The sequence below is a fragment of the Zootoca vivipara genome, chromosome 9, assembly GCF_963506605.1.
Source record: "Zootoca vivipara chromosome 9, rZooViv1.1, whole genome shotgun sequence".
Taxonomy (NCBI): Eukaryota; Metazoa; Chordata; class Lepidosauria; order Squamata; family Lacertidae; genus Zootoca; species Zootoca vivipara.
Window position 1 is genome coordinate 58,574,843 of NC_083284.1, and position 9,682 is coordinate 58,584,524.

Genomic DNA, 9,682 nt, shown 5'->3' on the forward strand with positions numbered 1-9,682 from the left:
TTCTTCCTCTCCCTCATTCTTATTCTTTCTTTCCCTCTACTTCCTTCCTTCTTTCTCCCTTTCCCTCTTCTCTCCCTCTTTCTTTTTCTTTCCTTCTTTATTCCCTTCCTTATTTCCTACTCTTCTTTCTCTCCCCTCTTTCCTTCCTCCCTCCCTCCCTCCCTCCCACTCCCTCTTTTCTTCCTTCCTCCCTCCCTCCCTCCCTCCCCTCCCTCTCCCTCTCCTCAGAAACATAGGATGCTGCTTTATACTTCTGGCCCTTAAACCCTGGAACCAGGAGAGCAGCTCCAGTGAGTCAACCTCAGCCAGTCCCTTTGGTGAAGGGTGGTGGCTCACTGGCAGAACATCTGTCCTGCATGCAGAAGGACCCCAGCATCTCCAGGTACTAGTAGCTCTGCAAAGGTCCTGCATGAAACCCTAGCGAGCCTCCACCACCCAGTGCAGTTACCAAAAATCATTTTCCAATAAATTGTACAATAATTGTACATTTGAATATCTACTTGCCATTATTCTGACTATGCTTCTGCTTTCAGAGCTAGTTATTACTTACATTATTACAAAAAAACAGTAATAATTGAATGCAGTGACAATAATTTATGATAATAAAGAGTGGACACATAGTCCTACAGATACAACCGGCCCTTTGAGGGTGACCAAACTGCTGATGCGGCCCCCGATGAATTTGAGTTTGACACCCCTGCCCTAAAGGACCCTCCGTACAAATTCCATGGGTACAAACAGCAGTCCCCCACAAGCAGCAGCATCTGGGGGCTTGGTAGCACAAGTGAAGTTTGTGTGCCAGATATCATGCCCCATGTGGCCCCTAAAGTAGCCTGTTGCCTTCAAATGCAATGGAAGATTTTGTCCCATCACCAGTGTCAGCTACCAGTCAAGTTAGTTTGGGTCCATTTTGTCATTTGCTTCAGGCACCAAAATTTCCGGGCTGGCCCTGACTAGTGTCATGCAGATTTACCATCTCTCAGAAGCCTCCAAGCGCTTGGAAGGTGGGTGGGTCCCAAACAATTAATGTCAATACATAAGATCAGAGATAATAAGCAGCCTCCTTGCCTCCCACTGATTTTCCAACAAGTCATTTAAGGGCAATGGCGAGTTTCTCATGTTTAGAATGCCAGAGTTGCTCCCTCTGGGGAAAAGTCACAAGGGCAGTTCTCTAAACATTACCAAAAAGCAGCACAGCTGCGAGGTCCTATGCTCTCGAGGCTTGCTCATTATCACCATTTCAGTTTAGCGCTGTGTAAAAATGCCTCACAGGTAACTGGACTTTAAACTGGAACATTACAGAACTTCAAAAACGGACTTAAGAAGTACACAGGTTTGGAGTGGTCGGGTATTGTTTTCTTTTGCCTTTTAAAGCCCTTTGAAAGGAACAGCGAAAAACATAACATAATCATCGGGTGGGGGGGGATGCTATTTAGATTGCAGCTATGTCATTAATTGCAAACAGATTGCGGGTAACGGACTCTGCCCACTTTATTGACTTTGGTTTTTTCCCCTAAACTCCAAGCCAGATATTAAACAGCTGCTGTCAAATCCTGTGGTCCGGACATGCAATCACATTTTTCCCAGCTGCTGCCATTAATATATGCAGAAACTTTTTATTTTACAGCTTTGCATGGCCAATTACAAGCTAACATCCATCAGATACATTCTCTCAAGGAAGGTTTATGTCAAGTTAAAAGAGCCAGCCATGAAGGCACCCTTGTTCCTCCTTTCCATGAACATCATGAAGATAAAATGTTGTGTATTCTTAGTACTTCTGAACTTAAGATATTCAGTATCGAGTAAAGAACAGTTGAAATACCCACCAGGAACAATTAAAGAAGCAAATTTTCTTTGTAACTCAAGGGTTGTGTCCAGATCTCTTAAATTTTAGTTCTCTTTGGGGTTAGGTGGATTTAAAAGAGGATTGGACAAATTCGTGGAGGATTAGGCTGCAAACTGCAATGTTTTGTTGCAAATACCACCAGTGAAATTATAATAACAAGAATATTTGAACATTTGAGGACTTCAGTAAGAGCCACTTCCAGAAATCTACCATATGCAGCTCATCTCTGGTCTACACATTACCATATCTTTTAAGATATCTTTAGACTCATAATTTCATGTTCAGCTAAAAAAACAACTCTGTGTAAGAAGCTGTCCTTATCTGAAGAGCAAGCCCTCTAACCAACCATCTTGAATTAAAACAGGAACTCTGAGGGAATAGTTCTGATCTGACGTTTTTAATGCATAAAAGTAGCAATTATAAACTCTGTTGCAGGGGGTTGGACTAGATGACCCTTGTGGTCCCTTCCAACTATACCATTTTATTATTCTACTATATCAGCTTAAGCCAAATGTCACCTCTGAACTCAACAGGATCCAAGTATGAATAAGCTCATTTCCCCCCCTTTATACGGTGAGGTAAAGGTAAAGGGGCCCCTGACCATCAGGTACAGTCGTGTCCGACTCTGGGGTTGCGACGCTCATCTCGCTCTATAGGCCGAGGGAGCCGGTGTTTGTCCGCAGACAGCTTCCGGGTCATGTGGCCAGCATGACAAAGCTGCTTCTGGCGAACCAGAGCAGCGCACGGAAACGCCGTTTACCTTCCTGCCGGAGTGGGTCCCTATTTATCTACTTGCACTTTGATGTGCTTTTGAACTGCTAGGTGGGCAGGAGCTGGGATCGAACAACGGGAGCTCATCCCATTGCAGGGATTCGAACTGCCAACCTTCTGATCAGCAAGCCCTAGACCAGTGGTTCCCAACAGGTGGTCCGGGGACCCCCAGGGGTCCGCGAGCTATGCCAGAGGGGTCCGCAAGATGCTATTAGAATAAAAAATATATTAAATATATTTCGTATGATAACAGATTTTTGTTTTGGCCACTTCCTGCATGAGCAGAGTCTAGCGCAAAACTAGAATTAGATAGAGGCAGTAGTTCTGCTGTATGCCGCTAGGTGGCGCTTTACAAGCACTACTGTTTTGCAAAGAGGCAGCGCGCGCATTCCCAAGATGCTTTGCGCGCGTCGGCTTCATTTGTGCGCTACTGCGCAGGTACCCCGTCTTCTCCATTCCCCTCCCTCCTCCCTGGCGCGCACTGCCTCTTTGCAAAACAGTCGTGTTTGTCAACAAAGCAAGCATTTTCTTCCATGTGTTTCATGAAAAACAAATATAGGAATGGGCTCGACATGCGGTCGGATTTCAGAGTGAAAGTTTCAAGTTTGGAACCTAATATTTCAGAAATAATGGACTCAAAGGACAGATTGAACTCATCTCATGAAGAACTGAAAATTAAAACTAACTGTATACTGATGGAGTATGCAGTTGTAACAGTAAAAACGTATAAATATACAATATAAAAAGACTCTTAATTTGGCTCTCACTTTTTAATTTTAGGATTAGGAATTAATGGGGGTCCTTGTCACAATAGCGGCTCGATGAGGGGTCCTCGAGAAAATTTTGTTAGGAACCCCTGCCCTAGACTCTGTGGTTTAACCCACAACGCCACCTGGGTCCTTATACGGTGAGAAGAAACTACAAATCCTCCTTGTATTGTGTAAAACTTACCAAGCCAGCTGTGCCTACTATCAATACATTCTGGAGAAACAAATGAAATAAACTCCAATTTTTCATTTTGATGAGCCTGCAAAAGAAAACAACATATTGTGTCAGCAGGAAGTACAAGCATAGCTGCTGATGACTCAGCACTGTATTTGCAGAAGGAATCAAGGACCTGCTGTTCATTTGCATAGCTGAGGCAAGAAATGCATTGCTAGAAATCGAATTCATCTGAACTAAAATATTTTAATGCAGCATACAGCTTAAAAAAGAATAAGTGCTTATCAACCAAACCATGGTTTACTGTGAACAAGCAAACATGATGATGCATTTTGCTCAAATCGCACCCACTTCACTTCTCCCTTCTCCAAGTAGGAAAGAAACCAGAGTGCTGGCTTAGAATTAACACACAAACAAGTGCTTGTAGCACTAGGTGTGAGCTCTTGTCTTCCTCTCTGCTTTGCTCGGAGATAATTAAATTGTCGAAGATTAGCAGCCAAATCTAACAGCACATGTTCTTGTCACTTAACATGAGAAGGGGTTAAGGCTACAGAGTTGTATTGCTGACAGGTAGAGACTCATACCATAGAAATGTACCGTAATTGGTAAAGAGGGCTCTATGTGGTATCATTTCCCCTCCTCTCCTGAGGTGGAAGGAGCATATAACATTTCTGGTTCCCCACTCTCCACTTTCTCTGACCAGCGATAAGAGCAGGAGTATAGTCAACTGCTCCTGCTCAGGCACATGCATTGCTGTAAATATAAGCATTTTACCTGCATAGTTTTTACTGCTGCTATTGCTGAGAATCAGTGCATGGCTATGAATAAGTAAATCATTTTTTAAAACTTGCTTCTCTGTCTATTGTCTGATTCTGTGTTAAGCGGGGTAAGAAAGGGGGAGCCAGCTTGCTTCGCAGCTGCATTTGTCCACAATAAGGCTTTATAGCCTATTTTTTATGCTTTCATTTTGCTGCTAAGGATGAGACTTTAAACTCTGCTCAACATTGCATTTAAATGCAAGTAGTAAGTCTATGTTCTCTGTTCAACGGGGTTTCCAAAAACTAGGGTCTCCAGCTGTTTTTGGACTACAATTCCCATCATCCCTGACCACTAGTGCTACTAGATAGGGATGATGGGAATATTTCTTATGAAATATTGCAATTAAATGCATCCCTCCCCCACCTCTCCACAAACCAGCTTTGATCCAAATTGAGAATTTGTTTTTAAAAGGTGTGAGTGTACAGGCACTGAAATTCCAAGGTGCATACCTAGAAATGAAAGGGGTAATGCAAAACAAGGAAGTTGTATTTGGGGGGAGAGGGAGTAAACGGCACAGCACAGAAACATTCTGATGAGAAACAGTGGTGCGTCTGCAGTGCTGATTTTATGTATAAGATAAACAAGTTATAGCTTAGGGCCCCGGTCTTTGGGGGCCCCCAAAAAAAAATTAAAGTAAAAAACACCACTGGGTGTACATTTCCAAAATATAAGATAAAAAACAAATAAAATAAAACCTACCTACAGCAACAGTGTTTTGTGTTGTGTAGGTTCCTATGATGTAATAATGCGTCCTGCCTGCCAGCCTGCTCCCTAAAGTATCACTGGTCAGCTCATTTCTATATATAGGGTGCCTACATTCTGCATGTGGAAATGGTTTTAGATACCTATTAGGTCTATAAATTACCATATAGCATATATTCAGCACACAAAAAACAGCGACAATTTGTTGTTGACAAAGGAGAGCTGGGTCTCATTACCTTCAGTAGCTTAAGGCCTCATCAAACCTAAATCCGGCCCTTTGTCTATGGCAACATGTGGATACTCAGGTGCTAGTCCTGCACACATTGCGGGGAAACACCCACTGCCAAGTTAGAAAGTTACTTCAGCCCTCCATCTGTTTCTGCAGCCATCCATACATTTAAAGCATAACTTCCACCACACAGTCTTCTGGGAACTGCAGGTTGTTAAGGTGCTGGATCCCAGTTCTTCTTTGGGAGGAGTCATTTGTTCTAAATGTATGCCGTGTCTGCAGCTGTGGAATCATTGCCAAGTTTATTTTCTCAGCACATCTGGAGGTCAATTTAGCCACTGATGACGTCCGGCAGTCACCATTATCACGACTCCCTTCTTGCTGGAGTGGTTCTGCCCTTGTGTCTCTCCTCAAGCCTCTCAATTGCATTCCAGCAACATTTTCAACTTGAACAAAAGAGAGGCATGGAAGACGACACCTTCACCCAGTATGGTTCCCCTTCATCACATACATGGCCCAACAAGACAACAAGAAGAATCCGCCAATAGCATACGAATCAATCTGGGTAACCCAGGCTTCCTCAGCCTCAGTCCTCCAGATGTTTTTGGCCTACATCTTCCATGATCCCTAGCTAGCTAGTGGTCAGGGATGATGGGAGTTGTAGTCTCAAAACATCTGGAGGGCCGAGGTTGAGGAAGCCTGGGCTCACCTGATCAACACCCCACTCACACACAAAAACAAATCTCACTAATAGCCAACCAAAGACAACCAACAACACCCTAGGCCACCCCAACTTCTCTCACCACCAAGGAAATACAACAAGCGAATAGGAAGAGAACCCACACAAGTGACGCTGACACAAAACCCCACGGATACTCTAAGTAGAAGAATAGAAGCATTGCCACCTGACCCCACCCCACTCACCATGCACCCGCATTTCTTCCTCACTTAATACTGTATGCAACACTAATGTTTCACAACAAATGAAACTGATCTGTAGAAAACACAATTTGAAAAAAGAGACAATGCATGCATTTTTGTAAACTAAGAAATCTTTAATAAAAAATATACTTTTAAAAAAGCTATAATAAAACAAAGAAGAGGTATCTAGCTGCTTTGGGAAGTTAAAACTTCCAGTCCAAAGATATTAAGGCCACACTTAAAATCACGCTGCTGCCTGAATGAGGTTTTTCACTGCTATTTTGATTCCCTCTCTTAATGAGATATAGGGGGAAACAAAACAATAAAAGTAAATAGAATGAAATAGTATAATTAGGCATACGGGAAAACTGAAGCAACAGACAAAAGATTCTTCTGTACAAGAGAGCTAATACGTTGTAATTTTAAACACAGCTGAAATGGGTTGCACGGGTTTTAATAAGGGTTACTCCCCTTAATTGTTGGCTTTGTACACTGAAATCATATGCAAGATACCCAACACAATCCAGTACATTTTCACTCAGTTCAGGCCAGGCAACCACAAATTTTGGCACCCACGACCCCAGGCACCTACAGTCACAGGGCTAAGCTGTCACTCCTATTAAAAACAAACAAACCACCTAAATGCTCATCAATGAATATGCATAAAAGAGCAGACCAAAATCCACCCCACCCTACCCAAAGATAAGCAGCAAACTAAGGCTCAAGGGCCTGGGTGAATATATTTTTTCTGCCTGGCACCTACATGGTGGAAATGCTGATGATGCAATCCACCCTAAGTCATGCTGCCACCCAGCCGTGGCTCCGAACCTGCCACTTGAAGATCTACAACTTAAAGGGTCCAAAATACAAAATAAGGTAAGATAAACTGGGAGTTCTGTTCCCACTGATTTCCCGTAGAAATTGTATGGACTCACAAATATTGACTAATTATAGACAGGGGCGTAGCAAGGAGTGGTGTTGGGGGTGGGCCGCCCTGGGTGCCACCCTGGAGGGGGGGTGACACTTCGGCACACCCCTCCCTGGCCCGCCCCTCGCCTCCGCCCATGCACGCCTAGCAGGTGAGTGAGAAGCTGCGAAGCAAGGCTTTTTACTGGGCAGCAGGACAACGACACCTCCCAAGCCACCCGGTAAAAAACCTCGCTCCACGGCTTACCAGCGCCACCGCTCCAGCACCGTACGGAAGGTGCTGGAATCGGCACTGGCGCGCCGCCACTGGCAACCCGCTACGCAGTGCACATGCACATCATCACTATGTAGCGGGCATGCGCAGCATCACTACGTAGTGAGCAGCTTCCAATGCCACTGATTACAGAAGACTAATGATTAGGTTTGAGCTCTAGCCACAAAGAAATACATTCATAGCAGTGAAAGGATGGCGCATAAAACTACACTGCCATATTTGAGTTCCCCATGTCTGAGTGCAACAGGTAACAATGATCTGTGTTGTTGTGACATCATCACATCATGCCTTTCCCTGCCTTCCCTCCACATAATTGGCTATTGCTAGCAGTGGCAAGGAAACACATATGATGATGTCACAAGATGGGTAAGTGCTGTGCTATACTGACATGCAGCGGGCAGAGCCTGTGATATGCTTGATGATATGCTTGATGATTTTGGGAAAACAAAATGGTTGTTTACAAAACTATTGTACTACCAACTTTACTGTACGCTGGTGAAACACGAACCACTTTTAAATGCCATCTCCAACTCAAAAGATTCCATCAATGGTGCCTCTGAAATTTTTTACACATCTTTTGAGAAGACAGATAACTAATGCCAGTGTACTGGAAGAAGCAAAGATCACCAGTGTTGAAGCAATGATTCTTCAACATCAACTTCATTGGACTTCATGTTGTCCGGATGCCTGATGATCATCTTCCAAAGCAACTACTCTATTCCGAACTTACAAATGGAAAGTGTAATGCTGGTGGTCAACAAAAGAGGTTTAAAGACTCTTTCAAGGCAAATCTTAAGAAATGTAGTATAGACACCAAGAACTGGGAAACACTGCCCTGCAAGCGCTCCAATTGGAGAACAGCCTTTACCAAAGGTGTCATGGGCATTGAAGACGCTCGAACTCTGGATGAAAGGGAGAAACGTGCTAAGAAGAAGGCATGCTTGGTAAACCCTCACCGTGATCAACTCCTCACCATGATCAACTCCCACCCGGAAACCTATGTCCCCACTGTGGAAGGACGTGTGGATCCAGAATTGACCTACACAATCACTTACTGACTCACTGTTAAGACCGTGTTCATGGAAGACAATCATACTTGGCTATGAGTGATCGCCAAAGAATATGCTTGCTGATGGTATGTAACCCTGCTTCTTTCTGTTATATGTCTCCCCTGCAGCCCTTGCAATCTCCCTTTGCTATGGATTTACTAGAAGAGCAATTATAGTACAATTGTTCCTGCTATGGTTCATGGCAAAAATGAGGTGAAATTTGACACAGATTTTGTCAGCTTCATGCAATTCGTTGAGTCAAATCTGTGGGGGTTGGGAGTCCTGAATCCCATGACCTTCCATAAAAAATTAAATGACATTGGCACAACCCTTGCCAAATTTATCAGGCTAATTCTTATAAAGCGTCTGCAAAAATTGCTTTTGTTCTTCTTGTCTATAAACACCCACTACCCTCTGAAACATATTAGCTCTGATTAACTAATGCCATGCAAACCTTTGCATACTTACTCGAAAGTAAGTTGCACTGCACTCAATGAGACTTACTCTCCAGTAAGGGTATTGAGGATTGCTGCTTTACTTTCTCTTCCAGCAACTCATTAAACAATTAATCCCATTAGAGCACACCAATGTAATTAAGTACAGCATATATATCAGGTGATAGAGAAATCACCTCCATCCTCGAAACAGTATTTTGTCATTTACCTTTAAATGATGGAGAAAGAGAGAGAGACCCTTCGGAGTTGATGCAAAGAATATCACAGCCTTCTCCAGTATGAGATAGTTGTTGTTTTTTTGCCGTTAATTTCTGAACCGTCCAAACTGCAATGAGTCAGTGGGGAGGAATGTTCAGAGGAGTTGCAGTTGTCCCAAACATTGCTAGCTTGCCACATTACAAATACAATACTAGTAAGATCAACCATGCAATGAAAAAAGGAAGGGGGGGGGGTAAAAAGTTTATTGCTAAACAAAAAGTTACATTCTCCTTCATTTGACACCAAGAAAAGTTGTACAACATGAGATCCCACTAGACCCTGCTTTTGCCTTCTGAATCTCACAGGAAGTTCAGTGAGATGGGGAGATAATGTATCCATCTTGTGTATGGTAACAGCAGTGAGGTCACTACCGTATGTGCAGGAAAATGGCACCTATGTGTCATAACCACAACAGACAAGTAAATGGGAAAAATCTTGGGATTGCCAAAAGGGAATGGGCAGCTGTACAATGCCTTTTGAAAAGGCTAC

At 43.4% G+C, this 9,682-nt stretch overlaps 1 protein-coding gene across 1 annotated transcript in view; it reads right to left on the reverse strand.

The window, feature by feature from the left end:
• The window catches only part of FGL1 (fibrinogen like 1), a 31,800-nt gene extending 22,493 nt beyond the window's left edge, over positions 1-9,307 (reverse strand). The window contains exons 1-2 of the mRNA XM_035112835.2: positions 9,144-9,307; positions 3,569-3,644 (exon numbers count right to left, since the gene is read on the reverse strand). Coding sequence (XP_034968726.2) covers positions 3,569-3,634 — 66 coding nt within the window. The 5' untranslated portion in view covers positions 3,635-3,644; positions 9,144-9,307. The remainder of the gene's footprint in view (positions 1-3,568; positions 3,645-9,143) is intronic.
• Positions 9,308-9,682: the final 375 nt, after the last annotated feature.